The 16908-nt window shown below is 41.2% G+C and overlaps 1 protein-coding gene across 1 annotated transcript in view; it reads left to right on the top strand.

The window, feature by feature from the left end:
* Positions 1-1181: 1181 nt before the first annotated feature.
* The window catches only part of LOC121734964 (parapinopsin-like), a 46755-nt gene continuing 31028 nt past the window's right edge, over positions 1182-16908 (top strand). The window contains exon 1 of the mRNA XM_042125625.1: positions 1182-1352. Coding sequence (XP_041981559.1) covers positions 1182-1352 — 171 coding nt within the window. The remainder of the gene's footprint in view (positions 1353-16908) is intronic.

Raw genomic sequence — 16908 nt, 5'->3', positions numbered from 1 at the left:
TAATTATGTTAAACAAAGTCTATAATTGAATAATATTATATGAGTACTTACTTTTGTTATTATAAATACTTTTATTTAAATGTAGTTTTCAAAACCTAAAATAAGGGTCAATTATTCAGACCACAATGCGACGTGTAGATTTCTAAATTTGTATGGATTTGACAGATTTACAAAACGTCCCAAGCAATTGAAAACTGTCAATTCTGTACAAATTTAGAAATGCATCAACGCCTCGCGTTGCGGTTGGAATTGACTCTAACATGGTAGTTTTTTTTAATGAAATAAGGGGGCAAACGAGCAAACTGATGGAAAGCAACTTCCGTCGCCCATGGACACTCGCAGCATCAGAAGAGCTGCAGGTGCGTTGCCGGCCTTTTAAGAGGGAACAGGGTAAGGATGGGATGGGAAGGGAATAGGGGAGGGTAGGGAAGGGAACAGGGTAGGGGATTGGGCCTTCGGCAAACTCACTCACTCGGCGAAACACAGTGCAAACGCTGTTTCACGCCGGTTTTCTGTGAGAACGTGGTATTTCTCCGGTCGAGCCGGCCCATTCGTGCGGAAGCATGGCTCTCCCACGTCTAAAAGAGATTGTTAAAATCATGAAATAAAATAAACAAGATGACTCCGTTGCGCCAATATTCGTTTAACGCGCTGGGAGAAACAGCATCAATATATTTCCTTTTCCGGGACTCAAAATTTACATATATCCATGCAAAGCGTGTTGCATTATTTCAGCAAAATTGGTTCAGTGGTTTAGGCATGAAGATGTAACAGATAAACTGACAGACAGACACACTTTCGAATTTATAATATTAGTATGGATGGGCTTTAATCCTTATACTAACAAAATACATTAATTTTTATCAAATCTATTTTATATACATAATAGACAAAACCAAGCCCATTAGGAAATAAGATTACTGTTATTTTATGTCTGTCTATCAGAGACTTAAGGCTTGGTTGAAAATTCTAATTGAAAAATATATCTTTTTCAGATTTCCGTGTCAAGATTGTGAAGTTCGGTGAAGTGAAAAGATGGTACAATCTTTAGGGAAGTGTTACGAAATTATTTCTATAGAGGTACAAAAAGTTTTCGAAGTGGTACCGTATAGTTTGTGAAGTGGTAACAAAATTTTGTGAAGTGGTACCAGATTTTTCCTGAAGTGGTACCAGTCGCAATGATGACGTCATACATTGACGTGAACGCCACCGTCCTCGACTACGACGGAGACTTTCCACTTCTGATGCCACGATGGGGGTACGTGGCTTCGGCGTTTGTGCTCTTCCTCATCGGCTTTTTCGGCTTCTTCCTCAACCTCATGGTCATCCTCTTGATGTTCAAGGATAGACAGGTGAGTGAATTATGACATTATTATACACACTAGCCAGGGCTGGATTTATATTTTTTATGACTATAGGCCAGTTTAATTTTGCCGCCCCTATTTATGAACTCTACCGCCATCCTAGGACGCCATAGGACGCTGCCGCCCATAGGCCATCGCGTATTCTGCCTATGCCAGGGTTTCCCAAACTTATTTGTACAGTGACGCCTTAGGGACTTTGCCATTTCTTGACGACGCCCCTGAACCCAGCCCCCCAAAAATAATTTACAATTTAAGAACCAGCCTACATATTAGGTTATCAATTAACATAAAAACACTATTTAGACTTTTTTATTTTTATGAGGAAATCATGACCAAATCAAAACATAAGCATAAAAATTCTAAAAAGACATTAAAGCCAGCAATTCTAGCTAATGTGAAGGACGCGCTTGCTTTCCTGAGCATAGCTTCTGAAAGCGAGGATACTGCCTGGGAACCCCGGGATGTATGATTGACATAATGCGCGCGGCTCTCACTCGATTTGGTTGTGTCGACATGCGACGCCCCTGGGACAGTGTCGCGACGCCGCGCCCCGTGGCGTCGTGACGCACAGTTTGGGGAGCCTGGCCTATACATAAATCCAGAGCTGATACTAGCACTATAAATATGCGAAAATATGTCTGTCTGTTTGCCTGTCTGCCTATCTTATTGTTTGTCCCTCTTTATCCCTGGAGTGGGCGCGTTATTCCGCGAAACGTCAGTGGGCGCGTGTGGAGCATTTTGCCGCCCCTTTTCTTTAGTTATTTTTAGTAGGAATTAAACAATGCCATCGCGTGCGTGATGTGTCGAGCTAGCGAATGGTCGTGCTCCACGTTACACACGCTGCGAATATTAATTAATTAATATTTCGCGAATCGCGCGGCACATTGCCGCTGCACGTGACCATGGCGCTCGTGGCCAACGAGTTGCTGGCGTTTATCCAGCACGCCATCGACACCATGGATGAGGTCAGCATCATGCAGATCTGTAAGTCCTCCTTCACCAGCGAGGAGATTTGCCAAGGGAAGCAGCTGCTGTATGAGACGCTCGGCCAGAGCGCGAACATGCCGTCGCGACGAAGAGACGGAACCGAAAGGAGCGTGCAGGACATCATCTCCCTGCTGAAGCAGACGGATCCGGATGAGATACCGGCTTTTGTGGCTAAACAGCTGCATAAGCTGCCGCCCGTCACGCTGGACCACGTCGACGTCGTCAGCCTACTGAAGGACATCAGGTTCCTGAAGGAAGAGCTGGCCGGAGTTCGGGGTAGATTGCAGGCGTCGGAATCTATCATCAGTGACCTACGTAGTGAATTATCACAATTGAAAAGTAATAATTCACTATGTGGGTCACCTGACGCTGCATACGTAACTCGACGCCGAGGCGCGCAGGCGATCACGTTTAGCCCGTCAGCATATTTATCGGATGGGTCAACGAACACCGCCGCTGCCGCCCCCGCCCGCGTTCCTCTCCCGGTTGCGCCGACACTGAGTCCACAGGCGACTCAGCAAAACTACGCGACTGTTGCTGGTCGCCCCGCACCTTCCCCGCGGGCGAACAAAAATGGGGAGAATGAGAGCCGTAAGGCTTCGGAGAGCCGTAAGTCCACGGAGAGCCGTAAGTCTACGGGTAGCCGCAAGGCTACGAAGAGCCGCAAGGCCAAGTCTTCTCGACCTGGCAAGGACGAGAGCAGGGGGTGCGATGAGGAGGGCTTCATACTGGTGGAGAGGAGGAAGAAGAAGCCCGCAACCATCGCGGCACCGCGCCCTATGTGCCTGAGCTGCGTCTGCGGAGCGAGGTCCCCGCGACGCCCCTGTACATATCTCGCCTGCACTGGTCCATGGAGGTCGAGGACGTCGTCAACTACATCAGTAAGAAGACATCCCTCCACTTGAGGGTCGAACGTCTGCAGTCTCGCCACAAGGTCAACTTCAGTTCCTTTGTGGTGAGAGTACCGACGCATCTTCTGTCAAGTCCGACACTTCTTCTGTCGACCTTTGAAGCGGAGGAATTCTGGCCGACTGATGTGGTCTACCGAAGGTTCCGGGGAAGACTCCGGAATGAAGCGCGCGTCACGTCGCCGATAACTCGTGATAAAGTGTAGTTATTAACTGTATATAATTTATATGTATGTTAGTCATTAAGGTATATATGTATGGGCCTATGTAGCCTGCTATAAATAAATAAATAAAAATTGATTAATTTATTTTTTCAAATAGGACCAGTAGTTCATGAGATTTGCGCGTTCAAATAAGCCCTTTCAAATAATTTCTCCCCGTTTTTCCACACTTTCCTCTATTTCTTCGCTTCTATTAATATTAGCGTGATAAAATATAGCCTATAGCCTTCCTCGATAAATGGGCTATCTACCACTGAAAGTTTTTTTTTTATGAAATAAAGGGGGCAAACGAGCAAACGGGTCACCTGATGGAAAGCAACTTCCGTCGCCCATGGACACTCACAGCATCAGAAGAGCTGAAAGTGCGTTGCCGGCTTTTTAAGAGGGAACAGGGTAATAGGGGAGGGTAAGGAAGGAAAGGGAAGGGAATAGGAGAGGGTAGAGAAGGGAAGGGAATAGGGGAGGGTAGGGAAGGGAATAGGGGAGGTTAGGGAAGGGAATAAGGTAGGGGATTGGGCCTCCGGTAAACTCACTCACTCGGGGAAACACAGCGCAAGCGCTGTTTCACGCCGGTTTTCTGTAAGAACGTGGTATTTCTCCGGTCGAGCCGGCCCATTCGTGCCGAAGCATGGCTCACCCACGTATGAAGAATTTTTCAAATCAGACCAACGGGGCTAAAATGGTCACATTTAGCAATTCCTCTCAATCAATTCAGCAAATGAATTGTCAAAACTGTCAAACTGACAAATGTCAAATCATTACAAAAATACAGAAATGAATTGCAAGCAGAGTTGCATTTTGCGATTTTAGAAAAAAAAGAATCATATTATGATTCTTCAAAGCGACCGTTTTAGCCTCGCAGTAGTTCCTGAGATTAGCGCGTTCAAACAAACAAACTCTTCCCAATTATAATATTATATTAGTACTTATAAGTATTAGTAAAGATTTTTCACCGCGGGCGGCAAAATGCTCATAGCGCGCCCACTCTAGGGTTATGAAGGTTTTGTGGTGCAATTTCAGTCCAAAAAAACTCGAGCAACGTCTACTACTAAAATATAATTATTAAAATACAAGCAAATATTTTATTATTAGGTTAGCTCCAATTAATTCACATTCAATATCATGTTTTCACGCAAATAATTACATGTTATGTCTTCATGTTGTACATTAATTAGCTATGTCCACACTATGCACTTCGTCTTCAATTTTCGTCATTTTCTTTCATTCAACTTTCATTTTGTATAGCATCCCTTTGGCAGAGTTTTTTTTTTATGAAAGAAAGGGGCAAACGAGCAAACGGGTCACCTGATGGAAAGCAACTTCCGTCGTCCATGAACACTCGCAGCATCAGAAGAGCTGCAGGTGCGTTGCCAGCCTTTTAAGAGGGAAAAGGGTAATAGGGAAGGGTAGGGATGGGAAGGGAAGGGAATAGGGGAGGATAGGGAAGGGAATTGGGCCTCCGGTAAACTCACTTACTCGGCGAAACAGCGCTAGCGCTGTTTCACGCCGGTTTTTTGTGAGAACGTGGTATTTCTCCGGTCGAGCCGGCCCATTCGTGCCGAAACATGGCTCTCCCACGTATAAATTATTAGTATTAATTATACACGTTTTCATTATAATATAAAGAGTTATTGAAAGGTTAACATGGGGTCGATTGGAACTGTGTAACCTATAGTTATACCAGAGTAGACAGAATGATAGAGTATGCCGACTAAGAACTGATGTTGAAATTTTTAAATTTGACGTATTATGACGAAAATCGTCGCTAGGGTTGTTATCTTGTTACCTACGAATTTAAAACTATGACATATTCGCTGGCCGTGTTCCTCTTTGGTCGTATTGTTGTTTGTGTTTTGGCACATGCGATTAAAATTGACAGAATCCAATTTTGAAAACTTAATTTTTAATATTTAGAAATAAATTATATCAGCCAGCGCGAGGCACATTCCGTTCATAATCCTAGTGAAACCCGACGAATTTGACAGATATTGAAACCTGTCCGTCTCTTTGCAGTCGAACTACTGCCCCCGTAGACAAGTGGCAAAACGCTAACGCTGACGCTAGCGCTACAAAATGTATGGATTTGACATTAGTATTCGCTAGCGAAGCAATGGATTGTGTCAAATCGCATACATTTTGTAGCGCTAGCGTTAGCGTTAGCGTTAGCGCTTTGCCACTTGTCTACAGGCCCTGGTCGTTATGTCTATTGTGGTTATAGTAACTACGATGTAACACGAAAACAAGGGCATCATCTTTGTTAAATATAGTTAGAAAGAGAAAAAAATAATTGTTTCTGATGTCGTTTAATTCAGCTTTCATTTGTTAACTGCAAGTACTGCAACCCGACTTCGCCGGAGGGTTATTGTATTTGAGTGTATATTTTGTACTGCAACTATAAATGACACGATAAACTTACCGATAAAAAGTGATACTTACATCACTTCCCTCTCTATATAAACCTCCCATGGACTTCCAAGAACATTTCAATACTAAAATTAACTAATTTGGTTCAGTCGTTCTCGAGTTTAAGCGAGTTAGTTACATTAAACAGCTGAAAGCTACTGAATTAAAATTCAACAACAATAACTATATTTCTTTCCTTACATTTATCAAAGTTAAATTATTATGTCTTACACATTTTCTTAGCATACTAGATTATAAATGATTTTGAATCGAACTCGAAAGATATTATCATAAAATTCGCCTAATAGTCGTGTCATGAGTCATGACTCGTGACTCATGAGACTTGAGAGGGACTGTAGATGAAAGCGGTGAGTTTACATTATTTTTTTTAAATTATTTTTTATGAAATAAGGGGGCAAACGAGCAAACGGGTCACCTGATGGAAAGCAACTTCCGTCGCCCATGAACACTCGCAGCATCAGAAGAGCTGCAGGTGCGTTGCCGGCTTTTTAAGAGGGAATAGGGTAATAGGGGAGGGTAGGGATGGGACGGGAAGGGAATAGGGGAGGGTAGGGAAGGGAAAAGGGTAGGGGATTGGGCCTCCGGTTAATAAATTGTTACGTTTCTAATTTTTTTTTATTATACTTTTTGCACACATCAAGGTACAGAGGTGGGCTTAATGCCTTTAGGCATTTTCTTCCAGCCAACCTTTGGGTGATGTAGAGACGAGATGAGGTAGATGCAAAGTACTTACATCTATAATTTTATCAACTTTAATAAATACATACTATAAAAATTACTATTACAGACTATATGGATACTATAATTCAAATAAACTAATAAATAAATAATATATATTTATATACACAATAAATATCATATTTTATATAATATATATACTAATAATATATTAATTAAAAGCAACTTAATTTATTCTGCAACTTAACTAAGCAACTTAAATTTTCTTCTTTCTTCCATAGTTTGTTTAGTTTGGTAAATAACGTTCAGAACAATATTTTTAGCATAAAAGTCTCATCCAAATATAATATTAGCTCGCGGTCATCAGCTAGTGGCAAAATATTGTTACGTGCTAAGGTTGGAAAGATTTGAAGAGAAAGACCTGCTGACTCTCTTGAAGACTTTATTCACAAGCACTAGGTTCAACACAAAGCACTAGGTCCAAACACTAAGCACTCACGATGTCATAGGTCGTAGCCAAATCGTAGGTTTCACTGGTATCACTCTTGATCATTGTTTTCACTTCCAAGTCACCTTGACGAAAGCTCAAACTGAACTGATTGACTGGCTCGTCTCTCTGCGGCTATTTATGTGAGCCGAGGCGAGTCCCAGACTGTTCCTTTCTAGAACGTACCCGACTCGCGTAAACAAGTATTGAATGTTTCTGGAGGTAGACCTCGATACAATAGTTTGTGCGTTTTAAGATGATATGCGTGACACATTATAATAATTGACAATAGTAGGGAAGTACCTAGCAATCGATAATTTAAAATCACTTCGTAAAGGAAATGCGATTGCGAAATCGAAATGATCGATTTCGTACAGACATTTCAGTGGTGACTGGTGCCGGCGATTTAAGATGGCCGCCCTTTTTTATCGATTTGATTTTTCGATTCAACAGTGTCAATCTCTATTGACATAAGTTCAATTTCATGCATCTGACATTTTTCAAATGTTTTCGTAACAATAATTTTATACTCCTATTTCACAGTTAATAATTTAAATAAAAGTACAGTTGCTAGGGGAAAATAAAAGTACAGTTGCGAGGGGCTGGGCGCCATATAACTTTTTTACGTACTCATTAAGAGCTATCTAATGGTATATATTTTATCTCTGTTGAGACATATACCAAAATGCCCATGTTCCTTTCTTTGGTTCTTGTTAAAATAATAATTAAATAAGGGTCCAAAACAGGTGCTAAGGACGTCGGCATGAAAGCTGCAAAATTAAAGTGGGACTGGGCGGGTCATACCAGCCGCATGCATCCTGACCGTTGGGCAATGGTCACAGTGGGTATCAGAGGACGGACGACGCCGCCGTGGACGGCCTCGAAAAAGATGGCGAGATGAACTGGATGCCTACAAACCAGGCTGGCCTGCAGTGGCTAAGAGCGAGACAGAAGGTCTTCCTTGGGGGAGGCCTTTGCCCAGCAGTGGGATAGTAAAATAAACCATAGATAAGATTGGTTGATTCGTTATGTAAAAAACTAAACAATTCACGTCACACGTATAATCGTAGACGGCCTCGTAACCAACTCGTTACTGATCGATGTGGTCTGGCGGTGAGACGCACGTGGTATTGGCAAACGTGACTTTGGCATGCCGTTACATCGGTTAAGGTACCGTTCCTATTAACGCGGCAAGCGCCCGCTACCGACAAAATTCCAAAAAAGTTTGAGAGGTGTCAAGGGACACTCGAATGGAACGAAGTTATTTCTTATGTTCAAAAAACCTGTATACGCGTTGCTGTACTTTATTCTCAAAAACGTTGACGCACAGGAATACTATCAACGCCCTCTGCCCCTACCATACAGGTAGTAATAAAAAAGTGTCGTTACAACTTTTTCAGGCTAGCCCAAGGCGCAACGGGCGATAAGGAACTACCGACTACGTTCCAATAAAATGCCACTTTATATTATGTCTAGCCGCTAGCGACCCAAGCAGTAGCGGCATGGGTTGCTAGACCAATATCGGTAGAAAATGAAACCTACAGCCTTGGTCATAAATAGGCATTTTTTTTTAATGTTTTGTCGGTCGCGGTCGCTTGCAGCAATGATCGGAAGGTCATCTTTATTTATGTCTATTGCGCTTTGGTCATTCACTTCGTTGTAGTTGTAACTTCAATCGAAAATCTTTTAGTAATCTGCTTTAGTAGGGTCAAGTCCGATTCAGATTCCATATTTTTAGGCAAAAAAAGAAACTAATTGCAAAAGTGCAACAAAAGATGGTCTAAAACAAAATTTCAATCATGCCCGATTGTTATCGGTCCTACAAAAAGTGTGACGTAGACATAACTACGATTGATTTTACCCAAGAGCCAGCGACAACCAGGCTTTCGCCATTTTCAGAACCAAGGGTGTCGCCAGCCGATGGCGCAGGGGGGGCAAGTTGACTTTACCTACTACAAAACATACTTTTCTCATTCTCTATGAATGAGAAAAGTAGGTATGAATTGTAGGTAAAGTCGACAGCACATGAAGCTTTTCACTTATACTACGAGCCTTACATCTATTACCAGATTTTAATATTATAGTGGTCGTCGTTGTTGAAACTCGTCTCCCACTCATAGGATTGCTGTAGAAAACTCGTCTCCCACTCATAGGATAGCTGTAGGAAAATCGTCTCCCACTCATAGGATAGCGGTAGAAAACTCGTGTCCCACTCATAGGATAGCTGTAGGAAACTCGTCTCCCACTCATAGGGGAAACTAAATTCAGCAGTAGACGACGATAGACTCATGATGATAATAATAATGATGACAAAATAAAATAAAGAATTATTATAATGATGATATTGATTATGATGGTTGACAATAGGTTGATGATAAATGAGAACTTGGCTAGATCATTTTAAATTTTAAAATTAGGTTATTTAGGGCCTGTTTCACCGCTTCCTGATAAGTGACGAATAGGCTATCCACCAATTAACTTGACAGATCGAGTATGGAAAATCTGTCAAAAAAGTTGTGAATAGCCTATTTGGCACTTTATCAGAAAGTGGTGAAACAGACCCTTAAACTTTTATATTTTTTGTAAAATAAAAGCTTTTACTTTAGCTTAGCGATGAGAAAAATCAACGAGACGAGACCAACTGAGTTAGAAAATAAGTGGAAAATTATGATAAATTTAAGTTATTTACTTGTTCAGGTAATAAAAGTGACATTGACTCTTTAAAATTACACATATTTTATAATTTCAGTAGCCTTCTAAAAAAATTATATTTAAAGTTCTGTTTTTGAATGAAAAAGTAAAAAAAAATTAAATGCGAAAAGCACAATGTTCCGGCTTCGATCACTAATGTTGCGGTCACTGTCCAGTGCAAGTGTCCACTGATGATACTATCATAGAAATTGATTCATAAATAGCGAACCCACTCATGTTGGATTAGGGAGTGAGCACACTGAGACGGGCCGTGCCGGGGCTTAACGTGCCGGGGCGCATCGCAAATATCCGCCTCCATACAATTTGTATGGAAGTGGTTGCGCGTATCGCACACTGTGCCGGGGCGCATCGGTGCGGATTTTTTCTCGGCGGATTTCCGTCAGTGTGCTATAGCAAGCGGCGCGCGGATGTGATGCGATGCGGCCTGGCAAGCCTCGGCTCAAAATCCGTCAATGAATTGCGCGCTGACCCGCCCCGGCACAGTGAGCGTTAAAATCCGTCAATGCGATGCGACCCGACCCGGCAATAGTGTCCTATAGCGCATTTTGCGCTGCGCTGCGCCCTGACCCGCCCCGGCACGCCCCGGCACGCGCCGACAAAGTGTGCGCGTACCTTTAATATCATCTGTCATCTGCCTTTGAATCAATTTCTCTATGCTCTGATATATCATTATGGTTTAATTGAGATTCAGTTTGAGTGTGCGCTGAGCTAAATATTAAGGTTACAATGTACGTAAACAATGGCCCGCGATGACCCACGCCATTGCGCGCCACGCCTGGAAATCGTCCGCCATCATACGCCCAAAGAATTCTATTTTAAATAGAAGTATTTGCATACGCCACTACCCCATCTACACAATGGCGATGCCTTAGGGTTGATTCAGGCCGCAACGCGACACGTAGATGCATTTGTAAATTAGTATGGATTTGACAGATTCGCAAGACGTCTGACGCAATTGAAATCTGTCAAATCCATACAACCCTTACTTACATAATTGACCCTTACAGTGGGCCAGCATGGATGCAAAGATGCACCATCACTTTTTACTAGCTTACTCGACAAATATTATTTTGCAGGTACGTTTTTGTCGTAAGTAAAATAAATGTTGGCCGATTCTCAGATTCTCCGATAAGCACACAAAATATCATCAAATCCGTGCGTGAGCGTATTAAAACCAGCCCTCATACATTAGGTACGGTATTAAAAATACATTAATAATAATAATAATAATAATAATCATTATTTCGGACACTATACATCCATAATATACAGGGTGTAACAAAAATAAGTGATAATACTTTAGGGTGTGTACGTGTTCCTTGGAGAAAGTTCACAATGAAAGTAGCAGCGCTGAAAGACCAAACATTTTTTTCACTTTTGTATGGGGAAACTCGTGACGCTCGGGCCCTTGCCCATACAAAAGTGAAAAAAAAGTTTCGTCTTTCAGAGCTGCTACTTTCACAGTGAACTCTCTACAAGGAACACGTACACACCCTAAAGTATTATCACTTATTTTTGTTACACACTGTATAAGTATTAGTTATTTAGTTAATAACAATTTTTTCTTAGACTAAGTTAGTAGTGTTAGTGATGATAGTGTTAGTAATTATGTTAGTTACAATTTCACAATAAGTTGCACCAAGCTAGAGGCGCATGCAAACCTATCCAATGCCTCAGCAGTGGGAAGTCCCACCTGCATGCCAACGCGCTTAGGATAGTGTTGGGGCTAGCCTGGAGCCTATTCATAAATAAGGGCAAACATAATGACATAATGTTCAGAAATTGACTTCATTGTAGCAGATTAAATCAAACGCAAATCTGCGGACCCTGTGACACCCTGGGCCCACCCTTAGTGTGGACCCTGCGCTCTTCGTGTGGGCCCTGTGCTCTTCATGTGGGCCCTGTGTCCTTCGTGTGGGCCCTAGGGTGTTTCGTGCGTAGGCCCAGGGACAACAAATCAAAGAGCCATCAAAAGCAAAGAGGACGCGAAAACGAGTTCCATTTAATTGCCCGAATAAGGCTAAGAACTCACGGAGCGGATTTCTCCCGTGCCCGCCGCGGTTGCGGGCCCGCAGCCTTCGTAGAATACAGATTTGTATGTAAAAAATGAAATCAAAACTCACGGCGCGTTTTTCGCCCCCGGCCCGCGCGGTTGTTTGCGGCTCCCGCTGCACCGGCGGGCGGCGGCGGTAGTAGCCTCGGCGGTTTCCCCGCAGAGTTTGCGGGCGCTGATCGCGACTGCGGCGGCTGCGGGCCCGGTAGTGTTGATGAAAATAGCACTAGCAATCAAAATTAATTGTTAAATGCCCATTAGCAATAGTTAAATTAATCGTACTTGCTAAAAAATACGTCCGCGCTGTTTCGCACCGCAAAGAATTGCTATTTTTCACTCGATTCGAAACAGATTCGAAATAATACTCGACGCGAGCGGTGCAATGCGAACCGATAATTCACGATGCCGAGTTTTTAGCCAATAGCAAAGCAATAATACTTAGCATGCTGTGACATCAAAATTAGCATGTTAATGAAATTAACATAAAATAGCATTAATTCCCATTACTAGGGCCCGGCACAAATCAGCGGTCTCGCGAGTTCTAAAATAAAACCGCAGCTCCGCAACCGTGGCTAGCGCGGCCGAAAACCGCTCCGTGAGTTCGCTCACTTAGGACGTCGCTTTGTCGATTCTAATCATAATATTCAATAATAGACTGTTGCCCGCAATTTCGTTGCGTGATAATTTATTTTGATGAAAAGCATTATGGATAAAAATATTCTATATTAATTATTATCCTCTCTTGGGACTCGAAATAATTAGAACAGTCTGTATCACGTCGCGCACGTAGAACTTTTTTGAAAAAAAGGGATATTTAATATTTTCTCAATTCGATTTCAAGACTCAAGACCGTAGGTATAATAATATTATAATATTATTTTTTTTAATCTTTTTTCGAGGATAACTTGGCCGTTTGTGAACCAATTTTGATGATTTTTCATCTGGTAGTCTTATGATAAGGAAATACTGTTTGTAGTCGTTTCTTTTTTGTAAAGTTATTATCAGTTTCGTACATATTTGATAACAAACGCTGAGTTCCGACAGTGTAACTCGGCTTTTGTAATATATAGGGTGGGTTGCACCAACTTACTTTAACTATAACTGTAACTTTAACTATAACTACAATGCAAAATGTCAAATCTTTGGTAAAAGTCAAAAATGGACGCCATATTTAACCATAACCATAGAGCTCGACAAGGCTTTAAATGAACGTGGCGAAAAAAGGAACTATCGCTGTCATCATACAAAAACGCTATTTTTGACAGTTCTCCTTTACCAGCAGCGCCCCGCCCACGTCCATTTAAAACCTTCTCGGACCAGCAACAGACATCTGTCAAATTCTGTGATCAAAGTTAAGGTTAAAACCTTAACTATAACCATAACTTTGACCATAACTGTAACTATAACCACGCCTCTGGTGCACCCAACCATAAACTATGACCAAGGTATGTAACGTTTGTCGAGCGCAGTTGTTGCCTCTTTAATCTATTAAGGGTCTCGACTCTCGAGTGTTTTACGCGACTTCTAAGTTCGGAACTTCCGACAAACTTTAGGCATAATTTGCCAATGAGCGCCTCCGTGGTCTAGTGGTATAGAGCGCGGCTCTTGACTCGGAGGTCGTGGGTTCGATTCCCGGGTTGGAAACATGTTATTTCCAAGTTTGGTTAGGACAATGCAGGCTGATCACCTGATTGTCTGACAAGTAAGATGATCCATGCGTCGAATGGGCACGTAAAAAGTCGGTCCTGCGCCTGATCTCTCGCCAGTCGTGTCGGTCGTCCGTCCCACTGGGTTATGAGAGTAAAGGAATAGAGAGTGCTCTTGTGTACTGCGCACACACTTGGACACTATAAATTACTCCTGTGTAGCTGGCCTGGTTTCAATGAAACCGGCTACCGTCACCGAAACCGGTGTGGGAGCTTTTTATAAATATAATTTGCCAAGCTCATCATCATCGCCTGTGGCAAACATTCGTGTTACCCGACTACCGTAACGGTATACGAAGCCAAATATTGTAATTATTTTGGGAGTAGCAGGAGAAAATTAACTATGCATCTTACAAATCCTACGTCCCGGGACTAAAGGTACCCCATAAGAAATTTCAGCAAAATCGGTTCTGCGGTTTTGGCGTGAAGAGGTAACAGATAGAATTCGCATTTCGCATTTATAATATTAATAAAGTATGGATTAGTACTTTTTAGGGTTCCGTAGCCAAATGGCAAAAATCGGAACCCTTATAAATTGGTCATGTCTGTCTGTCTGCCTGTCTGTCCGTCCGTATGTCACCGCAACTTTTCTCCGAGACTATCAGAGCTATACTATTAAAACTTGGTAAGTAGATGTAGTCTGTGACGTCTGTGAACCGCATTACGATTTTGATACAAAAATGGAAAAAATATTAAAAATTTGAGGGGTCCCCTGGTCGGATGGTCTAAAGCAGGGGCATGATAATTAAAAAATATATATATTATGTACATTACTATAAAAACTACCAACGAAAATTGGTTTGAAATGGTATAGATGGTAAACCTTATTGAACTTTCATTAAATCAACTGAAATATAAAAATGAATCAAAATCCTTCCAATTCGCACTTGGCCGGTTTTTATAAAGCCTGTACTGTGCAAAGCATGTTTCGGCGACATATTTTTTAAAGCGTATAAAAATACCGTTATCTCTTTTGTAAATATGTCAGGTACAATAAATAGGAATACGCTTCATTTAAACCGAAAACATGTGACAGGTATAAAATATTAATAAAGAAGCTTAAGCGTAAATACAAGCCAAGTGTGAACCTGATTCCGTCATATAGGGTTCCGTTCCGTTGCATGAGAGCCATACTTAATTATTATGGCTTTATTATCTAATACATAAAATTCTCGTGTCACAGTGTTTGAGCGCGAACTCCTCCAAAACGGCTCGACCGATTGTAGTGAAATTTTGTATGTAAATTCGTTAGGCCTGAGAATAGGTTTTTAATTTTTTATCTACTTTTTTAAGGTTCCGTACCCAAAGGATAAAAACGGGACTCTATTACTAAGACTTCGTTGTCTGTCCGTCTGCCTGACTGTCCGTCAGTCCGTCCATCTGTCTGTCTGTCTCCAGGCTGTAACTCAAGAACGGTTATTACCGTGATCTGTAAAAAATTCTACATTATAGCTATTGCTATAATGTAGAAAATTTTACAGATCATTTATATCTGATGCTGCATTAGTGATCGAAGAATGCTGCTATAATAACGAATACTAAAAATAAAATAAAATAAATATTTACTAATCCCATACAACAAACGTGATTTTTTGGCCTTTTTTGCTCTTTATCAATAATGGCAACAGGTAGGTACTTGAATTTTTCTCAAAATCCTTAGTTATAATATGGTTTTAACTAAGGTTTTTAATATTTAATACAATTAATATTAAAATAAAATAAAAAATTAAGGGGGGCTCCCATACAAAAAAATCGGCCTAATTTTGCTATATAATGGGACGGAACCCTTCGTGCGTGAGTTCAACTCGCATTTGGCTGATTTTTATATTGATACTAGAAACAATTTATAAGGTAAAACAACGTTTGCCGGGTCGGTTAGTTGTCCTATATGACCCGCTGAATTTCGTATCACTTAGGGAGATCGCAGATGACAGACTTTTTGTGCGATCGAGTCTGCGATCTCCCTTAATCTCGACCAATCTGTATAAACCTTCCCTGGACTACGACGAATATTTCAAAACACCGATTTGGGTAAATCGGTGGATAAGTTCTTGAATTCAAAACTTATAAAATTAAAAATTAAATTTTATTTATATGGATTTTTTGGGTAGGTGTTAAGAGGAGTCCACACCGCTGTTTTTCCATACAAACGTTGTCCCCTGTTTCCTCGCTGGATAATGCCGGTAGAGTTATGATTTTTTTCCTGAATATCTATGGCCACTATTAGCATGTCCCTATGTTTTTTTTTCATAATTTTATTATTAAAAAAGATAAGAACGTCCAAAAACCCAAAAAATTGGCCAAATTTTCCTCTGTGTTCAAACACCCAGAAAACAAAAGGAACACAGAGACCCAGAAAACAAAAACAGAAAAATAAAACATAGGAACACAGCTCAAGCCTTGCTTTAATTCGTAATAAAAAAGTACTCAAATCGGTTAAGTTTTGGAGAAGGAATCAGCGGACAACGAGTCGAAGATTTTCTGTTCTTTTATTAGAACTTTTGTCGTGTTGTCTCTATCGCGCTCTGTGGTGGGAGACTTGAGATTGGTGAGACAGCAATACATTTTCAAATACCTATTTAATATTTTCAATTTCTCTCGGCCCTGGTGTATCCTCTTAATGTAAGTAAAAAGTAGTTGATACGGAACCCTAAAAGCAAATTAGTGTGCTATGAGTCTTATGGCTCACTCAGATGTCAACATTGTAATAACAACACACAAAATTCCCATCCAGCATACTTACTGTAATCAGCTAACCCCACACATTGTTATTTCATATTTGTTATACAACCTCTGTGGCTCAGTTGGTGGCGCGTTGGTAGCGCAAGCCGGGGGTCGCGGGTTCGAATCCCGACGACGGAACATCAAAGTTTTCAATGTTCCTGGGTCATCGATGTGTATTAAAATGCATGTATGATATAGATAGATAGATATTTCCGATGTCTGGTACCAGTAACACAAGTCCTTCCGGTACTACCCGTGGCCAGACTGACGTGGTGTGAAACGTCCATAATTATTATTATTATTATATTATGTTATAAACTTTTCACCGCCGCACACCCACAGTATCCCACGGCAACAATTTTTTAGGGACAAAACTTAATAAAACATTTTTAGTTTCTTGTAGAGTTACAGACATCTTCCATCCTTGCAATCACAATCCTCACGATCTTTTACATTTTTAAATCCTACTAATATTATAAAGACGAAAGTTTGTTTGGATGTATGGATGTGTGGGTATGGATGTTTGTTACTCTTTCACGCAAAAACTACTGAACGGATTTTGATGAAACTTTACAATAATATAGCTTATACATCAGAATAACACATAGGCTACAATTTTAACCGACTTTCAAAATGGGAGAGGT

Source organism: Aricia agestis, chromosome 16, assembly GCF_905147365.1.
Source record: "Aricia agestis chromosome 16, ilAriAges1.1, whole genome shotgun sequence".
NCBI classification, from domain to species: Eukaryota; Metazoa; Arthropoda; class Insecta; order Lepidoptera; family Lycaenidae; genus Aricia; species Aricia agestis.
This window is presented reverse-complemented; position numbering and strand designations above follow the sequence as displayed.